The sequence below is a fragment of the Serinus canaria genome, chromosome 8 (assembly GCF_022539315.1).
Source record: "Serinus canaria isolate serCan28SL12 chromosome 8, serCan2020, whole genome shotgun sequence".
Taxonomy (NCBI): Eukaryota; Metazoa; Chordata; class Aves; order Passeriformes; family Fringillidae; genus Serinus; species Serinus canaria.
In genome coordinates this window covers 27,189,987-27,206,501 of record NC_066322.1, presented here as the reverse complement: position 1 = coordinate 27,206,501, position 16,515 = coordinate 27,189,987, and the positions used below count along the sequence as shown (strand labels likewise).

At 53.9% G+C, this 16,515-nt stretch overlaps 1 protein-coding gene across 1 annotated transcript; it reads right to left on the bottom strand.

Annotated features, from left to right (window-relative positions):
• Positions 1-115: 115 nt before the first annotated feature.
• FAM163A (family with sequence similarity 163 member A) lies at positions 116-15,281 on the bottom strand. The gene is made up of 5 exons (XM_009088401.4): positions 15,237-15,281; positions 4,349-4,444; positions 3,971-3,993; positions 3,379-3,493; positions 116-2,554 (listed from the first exon to the last, which is right to left on the bottom strand). Exons 4-5 carry the CDS (start codon positions 3,469-3,471, stop codon positions 2,150-2,152), a joined length of 498 nt encoding a protein of 165 aa, XP_009086649.1. The 5' UTR covers positions 3,472-3,493; positions 3,971-3,993; positions 4,349-4,444; positions 15,237-15,281; the 3' UTR covers positions 116-2,149.
• Positions 15,282-16,515: the final 1,234 nt, after the last annotated feature.

The window sequence follows — 16,515 nt, the reverse complement described above, 5'->3', positions numbered from 1 at the left end:
TCCCTCCCTCTGGAGGTCATGGCGCTGCCATGGTGGTGGAAAGCCTTTCTGTGTGCCAAGAGGTAGAGCTGGATGCCAGGAGCCGCCGTGTCCGTGTGCTGGCTCTGCGCCCGCCACGGGGATGGCATCACGGGGCTGTCTGGCAGGGACCACGCTGGGACACATTAACTTCTCCTGGCTCCCAGTACGAGGAGACCTAGCTGAGCAGATGCTCTAGTGGGAAGGAATGGGATTTATCAAGTTAGCCAAGATTTTCTTCCAGTTACAGACTGTGTTTTCAGGAGCACTGGCTAGATGGGAGGCAGTAGGAGCCACGGACTGTTGACCAGTGGGATCCAGAGAGCTTTGCTGCTGGTAACTGCTGCCTGCCCTTAATGTGAGAGGACATTAAAACCTGCTATCACTATTTGGAGAATGGAAAGAGACTCTCAAAGCAATGCAGCCTGTCCAAGTCTCCAGATAATGGAAATGCAATGTCTTTTTGGGCTGGAGGTGGGGGAGATGGTGCATAACATTTGCTCAGAAGTGTGTGTAAAATGCAGGCTGGGGCAATGTGTTTGGTTACAAGGACCATCACCACGTTTTGTGATGTTTTGGCTCCTTTCTTCAGAGAAGTGCCAAGGCATGGGCAGGCCCAATGTGTACATCAGCCTTTTGCCTGGTAAAGTGGACATTTGAGGCTGGTGCACTGTGTGCCTCTGTGCTGAGACCTACTTTTTCTGTGTGTGAGCGGCAAGGTCAAGTCCAAATCCTTCTGTGAGCAGTGGGGTGATTTCTAAAATGAAGTGGTGAAAATAAAATCCCACCACTCACGTTTCTGAGCAGTCCTACCCTATATTGCAAAGGCATGGCAAGGGTTTCCTCCATTGCCTCCAACAGCATCCGCAGGGATCACTGCTGTCCCCATCCCTCCTCCCTGCCGTGAATGGAAAGTGTTCAGCAGAGCAGTCCTGCACTGGTTGCTATGGAAGTGCCTGGGAATGATGGAGCTGTCCCTTTAGTAATTTTTCACCTAATTTGATTTATGGAGGAAGAAGAAACTTTCCCACATTCATTTTTGCAGAAAGGCAGAGTCACTGGCTGTCATTGTGGGCTGCAGCGCCTGTGAACCCATGTTCACAACATGTCCAAGACACATTTGGGTCTTGCACCCTCCTCTTCCAGAAGCAAAAGCAGGGGGACCCCAAACACCTGAACATCACTCTCCAGTGGGAGCACCCTGCAAAGAAGACATGAGCCAGTAGGCTCTGCTGTTGCTATCAAAATCAAAATCCATCCTAAAGCCAACCTTCCTCTGGCTGTCGGAGCTGTCAGGGTGGGGCTTTGAAAGCTGAAGGTGACCAAAACTGGTTATTTAGGAATTCAATTCTTCCCATAAGTAAAATCTTGCCATATTCATGGGTCCAAGTTAAAATTGTTCCTAAGAAAGCTTGTGAAGAGTAGAAGAGGTGGGGGCTTTGGCCGCAGAAGGACTGGCCGGTGCCTGTTGGCGTGGGTGAGCTCTTTTGCGAGGAACTTTCCTCCCCCGGCAGTGACCTAAATCCATGTCCTGAACTTCTTCAGCACGTGCAAAGACCGAAGCAGGTGGGAGGCGGTGCCCTATCTTACACTTGAACAGAAAAGCTAACTGCTAGCAGCAGCTGGCGCAGTACGAGGGGAGCAAGGATGACCTGGATCTTCCCTTCTTCACTTCCCCATGGCTGAGGAGCGCTGCCATGCCCTGCTGGGCACTGGGATTCACCGGGGATGGCAGCTGGCCCTGGATGATCAGCCCATTGCTCTGTGTGCCGGAGGCAGCGGGCACCACCTCGGCCGGCTGTGTGGTGACACCAAAGGCCTCACTGGGCTCAGGGAGCCGGGGGTAATTAAATTAGGTTGTACTGTACATAGCCCTCGTTAGACAAGTCCCTTTGGGAGAGAGAGTAGATAATAATGACACTTATGACGGGTTCGGAGGTGGCCGGTTCAGCGTTGCCCTTTGAGGTCTCCCTTGCCTTCCGGCCCGCGAGGCTTGGCCATGCCGGGCGCCTCAGCAGGGCCGCGCTGGCCTCGGGCTGGGCTACGGGCTCCTCTCCTCAAAAACAAGTGAAAAGCCCCTTCCCTGGAGCAGGTACCAGCTGGGGACGCACTGTGCTAGTGGCAATGGTGACTACACCTCCGTGCTGATGGCCCGCGGGTTCGGGAAGCTGTCGCGGAGGAGGCCGTGGCGGCTCACCGTGTAGCTTTGCAGCGAGGCCATGTTGAGGGGCGGCCCCATCTCCTTGTAGCACGCGGGGGTGTAGGCGACCCTCTCACCCCCGTTGCGCACCATGTCGGCAGTCCGGATGTAAAAGGGGGAGCCGTAGGGGGAGCACGTCGGGCAGTAGGTGTGAGCCCCGTGCTGGTTGAGCTCGCCGGGCGGCGGCGCGGGGCTGCCGTGCCCGTCCACCATGCGGGAGCTGCAGGCGTTGCACATGATGAGGTGCGAGTGCGTGGGCAGGTTGGGCTCTTCCTCCTCCTCCTCCTCTTCCTCCTCCTCTTCCTCATCGGAGTCATTTTTCTTGCAGCAGTAGTACTGCAGGAGAGGGAAGGGGTTGTGTGAGGGGAAGCGGAGCGGCCGGTGGGGCGGCCCTGCCACATCCCCACTGCCCTCATCCCCCTGCCAGAGGGACTCTGCGGGGCCTCTCGCCGATCTCCTTCATCATTCCTGCATCCTGGGAAGCAGCAGAAGCCAGACAAAACCTGGATCTGAGCGTGCTGCAGGAGGCACCTGCTGGGGAGCTCACCCTCATCCCCCTGTGAGGTTTGCAAGGGGAAGGTATTTCATCCTGCCGGCTGAAAAATGTTTCAAGTGAGCGCTGTGCTTTTCATCACACGGGCATTGCTGCATGGCACAGACTTCACATTAACTTTTAAAGAGCAGGAGGTTGTAGCTAGCCCTTGTTGAAAGCCTCCTCGGTTAATTTACAAGGGGAAAAAAAATTATATAAAAAACTCCACCTGGTATTGCAAACCCAGCCAAGCCTGCTGGTGAGCAAGTGCTGCAGAGCCTCAAAAGCCTCAGGGCAGTACCCCCACACCTAGGGGAGGGAAGGACACAACTGCAGCACCTGGGGAGAGAGGAGGTTTCAACTCCCTGCCATCACAGGCAAAAATCTCCCATCCAGACCCTTCGGGCAGCAGCACCTTGGCCCGGGGAGCACAGAATCCTAAAATATCCCGAGCTGGAAGGATAGTGTCCAACTCCTGACCCTTCACAGGACAGCCCAAAAATCCCACCATGTATCTCAGAGCATTGTCCAAGCACTTCTTAAGCCCTAGGAGGCTTGGGGCTGTGACCAGTGCCCTGGGGAGCCTGTACCAGAGCAAGGTGGGGGTGGCAAGGCAGGGGACACTCACCTGTAGCCTACAGTAGCAGAGCACAGCAATGATGCACAGTAGGATCACTGTTGCTAGGATTCCCCCGGTGATAACAACAGTTCCCGCTGTCATCCGACCGATTCTCCATCAAACTCTGCAAGGCAGGGACACAAAACTCACCTTCCCTGCTTTTGTCATCACATCGTGGACGTGATCCCCACAAGCCATCCCAAAATATTGCATCCTCGTTCCCCTCTATCCAGCTGGAGAAGCATCATCCAATATTATCATCCTCCTCCTCTTAGTGAGAGCACACCTGAGATGCAGCATCACATCCCCTCACTGTTATTGCTGCTCTGGCTTGGGGTTTTTGTCAAACACCCCACAGCCCACTGGCAAAACCTCACCCTTACTGAGCCAAAAGAGATGCTTTCCACTCTCCTGGCAGAAAATCCAATTTCTGCTTCAAAGTACAGGAACAAACCTGGACTTTTCACCAAGCAAAGCCAAAGGGGAGCCTTTGAACTCCATAACAGTCTGAGCCCAAAAATTGCACCCTGGCTGCCTGTCAGGCACTTGCCAAGCAGCCCCCACCCCCATCCCTGTGGCATGGCACCCAGGGGATACTCACGTTCAGTGACAGAGGCGTTGGACCTGGAAGAAGTGGAGGGAGAGGTTAGACATGGCCTGACAGCTCCCCTTGACCTGCCTGCCTTTCCCCATTTCCCAAGAATTTGCCTTGATTTGGGATGTGCAGGAAGCCCTGCTTCACCCCCGTGTCATTTTCTCTAATTTGAAGCAGGGAAAGGAGGCATTTCCCAAGCTCTACAGGAACAGGGTGCAGGCCTGGCTTAGTCAGCACTTGGCCTTTTCCACTTTAGAATTTATTACAAGGGAGGCAGATGCATAATCACGCTGATGTTTTAGGTCCCGCTGGGAAATGAAATCTCTCCTCCATCCCCTCCAGGAGCCCCAGCATCCCCCTCCACCCCATCCCACGGACACTCACCCGGAAAAGGACAGGCAGGATGTCGCAGTCACGCTGGCCCCGGGCCGGATGGTGGGGTCAGGCAGCACCACATGGCCACAGGGAGACTCAGCAGTCCTGGGAGGGAGAACAAGGAGAAAAACTCCAGTCATCTCATCCCCCTTTCCAAAGGGGCTGCCCAGTGTCCCCATCCCCACCAATGCCACCTCTGTCACCACAGTGGGGCTAAATAAATTGGTTTTTTTAGGGAGGCTGTCAGGAAAGGTGGGTGCTGCAAAGGTGGGTAAAGCAAACTTCCAGGAAAGGATGCTGCCATGCCCCAAATCTGCCATTTCACCATGGACTTGTAGCAAGGACTTGTAGCAAGAAGTGTGTGAAAAATGCCAATCACTTGTTTTTGAAATTTTAAAAGTTTAATAGTAACAAAATGGTTATAAAAATAGTAATATAATTAGAGTAATAAAAACTTTGGACAATTAGGATTTAGGAGAATACGAGACAATAAAAACAAAGAGTTACAGACAGTCCAGGTACCTGTTTCTGGGCAAAATAAGCCCAGAAAAGGACCCACGTTAACAGAGGATTAACCCTTAAAAGCAACAGCCTGTTGCATATTCATACACCTCATACATGATGCATAAATTCCATTCAAACACAGGATTCTGTCTGGTCAGTGTCAGCTTCTTCCTCTGAATCCTGACGGCATCTTCAGGGCTGAGCGAGGCGGGAAGAACTCGGTAAGAGAGCAATAAATTATTTTCCTCTGAAAGATTTAGGTGTCCTGTGGCTGCTATCTCAGTGTGAGTCCTCTCTTTAAAAAAAGTATCTTACATAGCATAGTTTCTATTTTAACATTTTGTTGTAACCTAAAACTATATTTAACACACTACTTAAGAAAATTAATACAGCATCACTTTCTAACATAACACATATAATATTCATTTTAATATTTGTGAGAAGCCAATCATAAAATACACATTTTTCACAAGTGGGTGCAGCCATGGCCCCATCACCCCCGCCGGTAGCAGCGCAGCCTCATTTCATTACTGGCCCCCGTGTCCCTCTGTGCCTCGTCCAGAGCAGGGATAATTGATAGGGCCCAAGTGCCAGCCCGTTGCAGCTGAGGAGATCTAATTACCCACTCACCACGTGGCCCTAATTAACAGAGAGAGGCGGCAGCTTCCAGGAGAGACCTTCCCAACTCTGCCCTGGCCCCTGTCCGCTGCACGTCCCAGCAGGCACAGTGTGGAACCGTCCTCCCCAAAAATCATTCACCCTCCTCAGTCTGCTGTGATGGCTTGCACCTCCTGCCTGCCACAAATTTGATTTTCAGCTCATGGGAAGTTCCTGAAGGAAGCCAAAAGGCGGGCACGCATTGGATTTCCTACTTGAGCTGCTCTCACACACAAAACAAAGGAATAAAAAAAACCCCAAAGAAATCAATATGTCCATAACCCAGCTAATATCTCCATCCATCAGGAGACCCAGCACAGAGCTAATAATAGAGACCAACACACTCAGCTCCTGCTCCCTGTTACCAAACCGTACCCTGAACCACTGCCAGGAGTGTGAGGGGACACACAGGGAGCTTTTGGTGCAGTTGTCACCTCCCCAGGTGACAACTTTTCCCTTAACAGGAAAAAGGTGACAGTGGGTGGCTGGAAATGGCAAACACTGACCTTTGATGACCCCAAGACGGACATACTGCAAGCTGGGCAGTGATGGATGATGCAGGCAGCTGTTCACATCCAGAAAACTTCATTTCATGGGAGCTGTGATTTGATTTAGAGCTCAGAGAGCAGCATCCAATTAGCCTGAGGATTGGAGTGAGCAGGCAGGCCTGGAGAATGACCCCGGGTAAGGAGGGGCTGGCCTTGGGGCTCTTTTGGTCACCTCTGAGACACTCAGGTCTCAGAGGATAGCTGGGCTTCCTCATGCCCCCTCTCTGGTGTTCCCATTTCTAGGAATGCTGGGGTAAGCATTTCACTTAGCCCCGCTCAGGAACTGAGCTCTTCCTTATTAAAAAAGTGAATGTTAAACAAAGGCAAAAACGAAAATGAAGCACAAGAGAAGCGCTGCCTTTCCCCTTCTCTTTGGAGGGGGTGTTTTTTAAGAGGAGGAAGTTCCTGCCCTTCTCCCTTTCCCCAAACCCAGCCCACCAGCAGCCCAGAAGTTAACTTCCTACCACGTTTGTGACTATAAAATAGCTTTCTTGAGCCCACAACTCTCTCCTGCATGGATGAAGAAGGGAATGTAACACGTCCCAGGGAAGGAGCAAGAGCCACAGTCTCAGGAGCGACTGAGGTTTTGGGAATGACAGATTCAGTATGTCCAGAAAGGGGCAGGACATCTACAGCAGCCTTTTCACATCTCTGTCACCAGGAACCATCCCATGCTCCTTTCCCATCCACCCTTCCCAAGCACATCCCAACCTGCTGGGAAAGGAGCATTTGGGGCTCCACTGGCTCAGCTCCACACAACCCCACCACCCCATCCCAATAAAAGGCCATACAATTTTATGGATCCTGTAAAAACTTAGGCTGCACTTTGAGCTGAGCTGTCCTGGAGTGGAATAGGACACATCGGCATCCGAGGGGGATGCACAAATCCAATTCCCCGAGGCACAGTCCCATTTCTCCTTCTGGCTTAAAAAGGGAGTTGAGAGTTGTTTAAATATTTAAATATCCCAGGTCGAGCAGATGCCTTGGCACTCGCTGCTCACCCGCTCCCAAGTGCCTCGGGACAGGCACAGGGACCCTGTGGCACACAGATCATCTGAATAAAACCAGGATTTATTCGAGCAGGGCTGCGTTACCGTGCTCCTGCCTTTCGGGGAGTGATGGGAGCGGTGTCACTCTGTCCCCGGTGTCACTCTGTCCCCGGCCTCGGGGGCGGGCGGAGGGCGGGTCCGTGGCTCTATCGAACTCCTCCGGGCAGAGCCGCTGGCTGCAGAGATACATTTTCTTTAATTGACGTCGCCTCACGGCTCAAAGATAGGGCTTGAAAAGTGGCTCTGGGAACGAGTGGCATCTCAGGCTTCTATATTTATTCTCCTTCAGTGACGTCCATAGCAGATTTACACGGCTGGCGAGGTTTTTGCCAGCCACCAGCGCTCCTAGCCCAGCTGAGACACTGCCATCCTTACTCAGCCTGGGTGTCCCCGCAGCCTCTGCTCATCCCTGCCACCCAGCAGGGGTCAAGCACTCCCACCAGAGCTCCGGAGCAGGTTCAGGCTGGGACAGGGCGCGGTTACACACCAAGAGCATCAGGCCAAACCTTGCCACAAGTCCTGCCCCAACCCAAGCTCTGCACTCCTGGTTTTGCTCTGCAGCTCACAGGATAATTCAATGAAGTGTCTGCCTGGTAAATTAGCCCGGCCGCTGCCTCACCAGAGTCATCTCCCAGGGCCTAATTGGAAAAAACCAGCATCAGGGACTGCCTTTTCAAAAGAGATGAGGGCAGCAGGCAACAGGGCAGCTCCCAGGCAGCTGCGACCTGCCCCACACAGACCCAGCCCAGCAAGATTCAGGGGGATCAGTCCTCTGCTGAAACCCCCAGCCTTGGGGCAGGATGGGTGCTCAGGCAAGGCTGGGGTCCCCCAAACTCCCTGCATGTCAGGTGCTCTGTCCTGCAAAGCATGAGGGGACAAACCAAGCCATGGGGGGGCACAGCCAAGGAGACCCCACTACACAAACGAGCTGAGCCAAATGAAATGAATTTTACCCAGCAATGGCAGTGTGGTGGGATGCAGCTGGCAGCTCCCCAGGAACCTCCCTCTGGTCCCAGGGCTTGCCCCCAGGCTTCCTGCCCAGGTGGAAAACCCCTGGGTCACTGTGAAGTCAAATCAGCTGAACCTGCTGCTGGTTCTGCTGGAATTATACTGGAGTCTGGACCAGTCTGCTGACAGAAATCACAGCAGCAGTTGGGAAAACTTTTGTTTCTGCCTGCTGCAGAGAAGTCCAGATAAGGTTTTTCCCAGCAGAAAAGGTGTTTAGTGTGGCCCATTTCCTGCCTGCACTTTTTCCTGCTGTGATGCCTTTGGGGCCTTGAGCCACATGGGGTTTTCCCAGCAGTTTTGCTGAAGCCAACACCCTGCTCCCAGCTACCACAAGGGCAGCCAGGTTGCAGAGATGACACTGTCCTCCAGCTGAGGCTCCAGTGAGTCACAGTCAGTCATCAAAACCAAAAATTCTCTGCCCTGTTGCAAGTCTGCCCTTGCTTTCCCTCCACCACTTGGACCAGCTACCCCAGGCTCCCCACTGCCTCTTCCCAGCCCAGGAATGGGAAAGATAAAATGCCAAGGACGTGAAACCAGCTATTTTCTTGCAAAAATTTTGTGGGAAAGGCAAGATATTAATCTAAACTTTAAAAAATTCAAACACCTTCAATGGTGGAAGCTGCCAGCCAGACCCCAGCTCCCAGCTGGGCAGGAAGGCTGCACTCCTGCTGTAACACTGTGCTCCTGACCCTCTGAGCCCAGGAGATCCCTTCTTCTGGCCATCAAACTCAACCAAAAACCACCTTCTTGACCACCCAGGTTCACTGCCTCCCACACCAGGCCTCATCCTTCCCTGTGGGAGCCCAGGAGAACTTCCCTGCCAAGAGCAATTTGTCTTTACAGCCACAAAGGACCAAGCATTCCCCTCTGATCTCTGTCCAGGTGTGTGAAGCCCTGGCACATCCTGGGACCAGCTGGCACATCCACATTCCTCCCCCGGGAGACCTCCCAGCACTCCTCAGACTCCTGGAGGAAGGGCAGCTTTGCAGGCTGGGACCTCTCAGGCAGGGATTATCCTGGTATCTCGTTACTTGGGCATCTCATCTGCCCTTTATCTCCTTAAGCAACCATTCAGATCCTGTCTGGCCTGCCTGTGTGGATTAACTGCAGCCCTGGATACGAGAGGGGCACAGAAGGGACTGTCACCCCACCCTGTCCCCAAAAACACACACAGACATCAACCCCGTGGGCTCAGCCAGGGCTACACCTGGATCAAGGCAAGTCTCCATATAATTACAAGGCCATTTGCAGCTCCTCCTCATTGCAGGGTGGCTTAAAACCCAGGGCTGGAGAATGGCAGCTCTCTCCTCATCCCCCCACAGGCCTCCTCCCCGCTGGGTTTGCTCAGCCGGCTCCCAGGCAGCCCAGCCCAGAGCCAGGCTGGGTGGATGCAGTCCCGGGAAGGGTGGTGAGCAGCCCTGGACACAGGGAAGGCGTCAGACATGGGCAGCTCAGATCGGGAGGCAGGATGGGAATATCCACAGGGCTCATCTCCCACGGCTGTGCCCAGGGCTCCTCGTGGGGCAGCTCCTGGCAACAGCCCCATGTGGCCAAGGCCAGGAATGTGTGCTGGGGAGCCGCTCCACCGCACTCCCAAAATAACCAGCGACAAAACCGCTGGCATGAAGCCAGGTCACACAGAGAAAGGCTTTTGAGATTATCCTGCACGTCAGATCCCCATGGGCAGCACCTGGCCAGCATCCCTGCTGCAGGCACCTTCCCTCCCAGCACCCACACATCCCCGTGAGGAGCAGCTGCGGCAGCCGGTGGTGGAGCGAGCCAGGATGCTGGGTATGGCCCAGGTGAGACTGACCCTCGCCAAAAAGCTGGAGAATTTTCCCACACACGTGTGCTAAAGGCTTGGGACCTTGCCTATGGCCACGGCCTGAGGAGAGCCAGAGGCCAGGCTGGATCCTGCTGCACTGTGGATCCCTGGAGGACACAGACCTGGAGAGCAAGGACTTGGATCTTACTTCACCCCATGAAACTCCTGTCACAATGGGTGCTTACAACATCCAGCAAAAGACATGGATCCTCGTGAGGTTGAAAAGAAGCAGGTTATTTGCTTCCACCCTGATTCCAGCACCTTGCACTGCTCTGGGTATCCCATGACTGATTTAACCCTGTGGCAAGGCACCAACACAGCACAGGTATTCCACAGCATCAGCCAGCATTCCCAGTGCTCTCCCCAGCAGTGTGATGGAGCCAGCCTCCCACCAAGGATGCTCCCTGTTCATTCCCAGCCCTGGGCAGGTCTCTCCAGCACTCTCATTGCTTCAAGATGAAACCTTCAACCTCGCTCACCTGGTGGGCTCTTCCCATCTGGGCAAGGACATGAAGACCTCAGCCAAATCCCTCCATTCCCTGGGGGCTGCAAACACACTCTGTGGATCTTCTCCCTGGTTTGATTGTCTTGCTCCTCCCCCACAGGAAGGTGCATGCTCTGCTCTCCAGTGGGGGTGATTCCACCAGGACTCAGTGACACCAAACACATCTTCATCCCAGGCACAGTGGAAGAGGAGCATCAATCCCAGAAGCGTTGTTCAGAGAAACCCCAAAGAGCATCCCTGACAAGATCCAGCCAAGCAGAGCAGTGAGTTTCCCTCCAAAGATTTTTTTTCATTAAGCCAGTTTCTCAGCAGCTTCCCTAGAACAACTTCTCCTCCAAGGCACCACTTCATTGTCACTCTTCTTGCCCTGGGCATCGATGCCATCTCACCCTTCCCACTTCATTTCTACCATTCCCATGAAAGCTCTTTCCCCAGTTTCCCAGTTCCACACAGATCTGTCCTTGCTGCCCTATCCCAGTTCCTCCCAGCCTGCCACATGAAACACAACTTGTGCAAAACCTTTCCATGTAGCAGCAGCAAGCTGTGCTCCCAAAAGCAAAGCCCAGGGGAAAAGCTCTGGATGAAGCTGGAGCCTCTGTAATCCCATCAGCTCCAGTCCCCCTGGCACGGCACACCAGGGCAGATCCATTGTGCCGTGGCGTCACCCAATTTACGTGTTTTGCTAAAATAAAACACAAAATAAATTCTCTGTCTCGCCCCCTGGGTTTAACCCATGCCCTCCTGCAGCCTGGGGACTGGTGGCTGAAACAGTGACAGCTGTTTGAAGGGTGCTGCTCCTCTGGGACACGCAGGGGATGCCCCTCTGTGTCCTGCCAGCATCTGCCTTCCTGCCTGCAAGTGTGCCAGCTAGACAGCCACTATGGAGGGATTCAATTAGCATAGACATCATTAAGGGTAATTGCACTGTTTACCAGTTAAGAGGAATGACAGGAGATGAGTCTTGTGTTTGCCCATAAGGTGAGGGGCCACCACCACCCCTCTTGGCTCAGGAGATCTGTAAATCCCACTTACATTACAGTTAGGAAAAGTATATGGATCCCTATCGGTGAATCACTGCACTTTCACATTTTGCTGCTTGCCTCACAATCATCTCCATCCAGCCATGGGGCCAGCTGAGATCTCTTCCAGCTGCCTACCAGATCCAGGTAAGGGTTAAACAGGACATGGCCATCAACATCTCTAACAAACCAGGTACATCTCTGCCCACTTCCAGCCGGCCAGGTGCCCTTTGGCACCAGGGAACAGACAACCCCCCAGATTACAGCTCCTCCAGCAAAAACCCCAACCCTAGGGCTGGTTATAGTTTAATCCCACTCTCACAGTAGCTGCTAATCTGCATAGTGCTTGGGAAATGTCTTTTTTTCCAAGGGAAAGGGAGATGGAGGGTGCCAGCCCAGGGGAGGAAGGCATGGGGAAGGGCAGCATGATGCAAGACCTGCTGCTCAGACTGTCAGCATCCCCCCAGCATGTTTGCTTGGAGTAGAAACAGAGATTTATTTTAATGACTCATTAAAGCCTAATTGCATTCAGGCAGCAATACAGAGAGAGGAGCCTCCCACGTGCACCAGTACTACAGTCAGGAGGGCTCTCGGAGCCTCCCCGAAAGCGCAAGGCAGACAGACTGTCTCTTTTTGGGGCCAGACATCAGGGCCAGCTGCTAGCTCTGGAAGGGAGGCTTTGTGATCAGGATCCAAAAAACAACCCAGAAAACTCTCTGATCTTCTCTTCATTTGCCTCTGTCTACCCAATGTGGCAGCTGCTACCAGCTGCTCATTCCTGAGCTCCAGGGAGGAGACGTGACATGCCCAGAGCTTGGATGACCAAAGCTTGGATGCCCATCTCCAGGGCCTCTGGGTGATCATTTTCTAGCCTTGGGAACACAAATGTAACCTCCCCATGGGCTTCCAAGGAAGCATAGCAGGAGCAGGGTGGGATTTGCATGGGAGCCACTGCAGGTCACCCCAGCAGAGAGCTGGACATGCCACAGGGATGAGCTACTCCTCCCATCCTGAGGGCACCATGAAGTGGCCATGCTGAAAACCAGCCAGCCCGGAGGGGAGCCAGCCCAAACCCCACCACTGGCAATCCAGGGAATCTGACACCACCCACAAGGAGCCCACGTACCTCACCCTTCCCAGTGGGATTGCAGACCCAGGGACAGCCACATCACCCATTGGAACAGGAACTTTCAGCCACTCTGACCTCCAGAGATCCCCATCCTCATGACACATGCTGAGAAGCCCCTCCTGCTCCCCTCAGTCACCAGAGTGAATCCTCTGACATCGACCTCATGTTCTCTCTTTCTGGAAAGTTGCACCTTGCAGGGATGGGAAAGCCATGGGTCTCCTTTCCTGCTCTGCAGTTCAGACAGCCCAATACCCACAACAATGCTGACAGTGTCCTGTGGGAGGACAGCCATCTGGAAGCAGATACTCCATGGGATGGACAGGGTCACCCAGCCACAGCTCTGCTTTCCAAGCCACCAGGAATCCATCTTTCAGAGATGGCCCATTCATCGGGATCCTGGACCACAGCCCCATGGCTGCACACACCAGGGAAAGCTGGGGCCACAGCTGGCTCTGGGTTCAAACACAGGGCACAGCATCTGACCCAAACCCCACTGTTTGAGATAAATTCAAGTGGAGTCATTCCAGGATCAGGTCCAGGACTGACTTTTCCATAAAGCTACAGGAAAAGCTCACCTGCAGTTGCTACTCACACTCCTTTCACCCACTGCATCCCAGGCAGAGCAAGGAGCCACAATGCAACTGGGCACGGGTGGGCCAGCCCTGCAGAGCTAAACTCTTTGCTGGATTTCAGACCTTTTTTTTTTTTCTCCTTGTTGATTTATCACACAGCAGAGCTACAGACTCATCCATCACTCAGGAATCTCCACCTCAGCAGCCCCATCAGGCAGGAGCGGGGCTGGCTGGGGTGGTCACGCACACACTGCCACACACACACAGCGAGGAGGAAAACCCATCGTGAAGTCTCTAAAATGTCTCCTGCAAATGAAGTGTGAAACTCATTTTCAAGAAAACAAGGGTAACAGAGCCACGATAAATATTTCATCCTGGTGGGAAAGCAGTGACAGGGAAGTTAGGAGGGCAGAGATGCCAGGAGGGATAAGGGGCAGCAGGGATGGAGGATGGAGTGGGAAAGGTTGGAGGCAGCTGGGGCAGGGAACAAAGGGAACACCACAGCCTGACCTTATTTGTTTGCCACTTGCCCTGGGGGCTGTCAGATTTGAGGCATGACCACAAAGCAGCTTCCAGAAATAGGAGCATATCTCCTATTGTGCCCATGGCTAAGCTGGGTGATCCTGCGCGGGGTGGGAGCAGCTCAATGCTCCATCCTGACATTTCCCAGCACACACACACAGCTGCCAGCTCTCCTGTCAGTCCATGCACCCAAAATGCCCCATGCAAAATGGCTGGAGGATACTCTGCATTTCTCCACAGAGGAGGGTTTGCCAAGTGGAAAATCCTTCCCACCTGACTTCCACCCTGCAAAAGGTCTTTTGGGCTGGAATGGAGCAGGGCTGGGCTGTCTCTCCTAAGCAGATCTCTGGAACTGGCTGCCCTCAGGCCTGTGGCCAGGCTGAAATCCAGCACTATGGAAAGAGATGGACGAGGATTTCACATCCCAGCAGAGATGGTGCTGGAATAGGATCAGACTCACTGATCTGATATTCACCATCACTTCCAGAATGGCAGTCTTCTGATGCTCTCCCCTCTTGGACTTTCAACAGGTGAAAAAGTCCTTCTTAGTAAAAGCCTTTTCTCCTAACCCCTGTCAAAGCCCAGGTTAGAACCCTTTCGATCCTACAGGAACAAAGCTGAATGCCAACCAGCAGCCCCAGTACACACAGTATCCTTCAAACAGCATCACAGGGAATTCTGAGGCTTAGGGAAGCAAGGGGCAAAGCTGGGGAAGGGATAAAAAACAGCCCCAGAAACACAAGCCTCTGTTGGGGTGGAATATTCCATCACCCCTTAGAAAATCTCTCTCCTGGAGAGACAATCAATACACAAATGAAATACAGCTGAAAACACTAAATGTTTCCACATGCCCTTTTGGAGGGAATAAAATCCTCCAGGATAACCTTAAGAGAAAACAAAAGCCAGGCAAATAGCTCAAGCAGAGGTCTCCTTTAATTACTGCAGCCCAGTGAGAGATAAAACAGAGATCCTTCGGAATAAACAAAAGGATTTGATTTCCTCCACTTCAGCAAAGGCAGCCACCATTTCTCTGGAGAGGTTTGGTGGTGAGCTTGGGGATTTGATGGGCTGACATGTCCTTGATGAATGGCAAAGCTCTGGGCCCCAGGAGAGGGAGCAGGAGGCTAAGCCCCTGGCTTGGGACTTCCAAAACTTCAAGTGGCTGCAAAGAAGTAGGTTTAGAGACGGGAAAACTTTGTCCTACCCACCCGAGCTGCCATCAGAGTTCACAGGGACTGAACAAACCCAGCACAACGCTAAGTTGGACAACACAACCCTGAGAAAACGAGTCAGGACCTTGTACGGCACCACAGCCCCGGAGCTTTGCCCAGACGAAGCTGTGGCGCAGGGACCCGGAGCAGCCCCAGGATGCAGGGAGCAGGATGATGCTGGGAGCATCCCACCCGTGCATCCCTGCCCGTTGTGCTCGGCGCCCCCCACCACTCGGGCTTCCCCCTTCCCATCGCTGCCCCCATCCCTGGCAGAGCCTTTCCTCGGCCCCGACGCCCCTGGAGAGCCGCGGAGCGGGGGAGGCGGGCGGCGGGGTGCCCGAGCCTTACCTGGACGCCCGGGCCGGGCAGGAGCGGCGGCGGCGGGTCCGGAGCGCGGCGGCGGCGGCTGGGGCGGGGACCGGCCGGGACGGCGGGGGAGGGCCGGAGGAAGAGGAGGAGGGCAAGAGCAATAACAGCGGGAATAATAAATAATAGGAGGAAGAATAATAACCGGAGCGGTGGAGCGGGAGCGCCCAGGCGGGTCCGGCCGCGGGGGAGGAGTTTGTTGGTGCCGGAGCTGCCGGCCCCAGCACCGCCCTCGGCCCCACGGTAAGGGAAAGAGGGGGGGACACCCACTCAACACACACAAAAAAGCCTAATCCTCTCCCGGGGGAGCACACACTGGCAGCAGCCTCGAACTCTTGGGTAGCTTCAGGCTACCCCCAAAGCCAAGCCCTGCAGCACCCCAGTCGCTGTCAAACCTGCAACATCCCCATGCCCAGGTCCTGCAGCACCCCAGCCACCCCAAAGCCACTCTTGCAGTCCCCTGAGCACCCCCATCCCTAACAGAGTATCCTGATGTCACCGCTGCCACGGCCCCGTGCTGGATGTCCAGAGGGTCTGGCTAGATCCATTCACCATGTCCCAGCTACTATTCTGCCTCTGCAAACAGCCAGGAGAAAAACCCATCACACACCACTGCCACAGAGATAAGCCAGGCCCAGAGGTGGGGATGCCAAGCCTGTCCACCATTTTTCAGACAGAACAAGCTCCCCTCCCCACGACTCCCTGTAAAACACATCTCTCTTAGCAGACACTGGCTCCCCAGTGTGAGGCCAGAGGCACTGCTGGCTTTGCTGCAAGCTCGGCCCATTGCTGTGTGCCCCAAGCCCATGCTGGCATTGGAAAGCCACACACACATAAACAGAGCTGTTCCCAGTAGGAGTTTCCAGGTGCTGGGAAGCTTTGAAGCTCCAAAGGAAGAGTTTAAGCTGGAGAAGGTACAGCTTGCAGTTGGCATCGCCTTTGGAAGCAGAGAGCTGCTCACTGCTGCGAGCTACGATAAAGGTAATTGAATCTCATGCCTTGCACCACAAGCTGACCACTGCGAGTGTGAGGATTGCTGTGCCAGGAGAACATGTGGTTGCCTGTTTCTCTCTGATTTTGGTCTCAACAAGGCACAAAAGCCATGGCAAGGCAGTGTAGCTTGGTGGGATCAATGCAGAACCTCTGCTACAGCGAGGCAGTCAAACTCTCCTGTGCTTCAGTTCCTAAGGACAAGACACCACTGATACTTTTCCTCCCTACAGAGCAAGCTATAAAGCTGGACAGAAAACACCACTCACCT

Excerpts from the sequence above, each read along its gene's own strand:
- FAM163A (XM_009088401.4), bottom strand. The coding sequence starts at position 3,471 with ATGACAGCGGGAACTGTTGTTATCACCGGGGGAATCCTAGCAACAGTG. Across the intron at positions 2,555-3,378 it reads TCTGCTACTGTAGGCTACAG|TACTACTGCTGCAAGAAAAA; the intron begins GTGAGTGTCCCC and ends CCTCTCCTGCAG.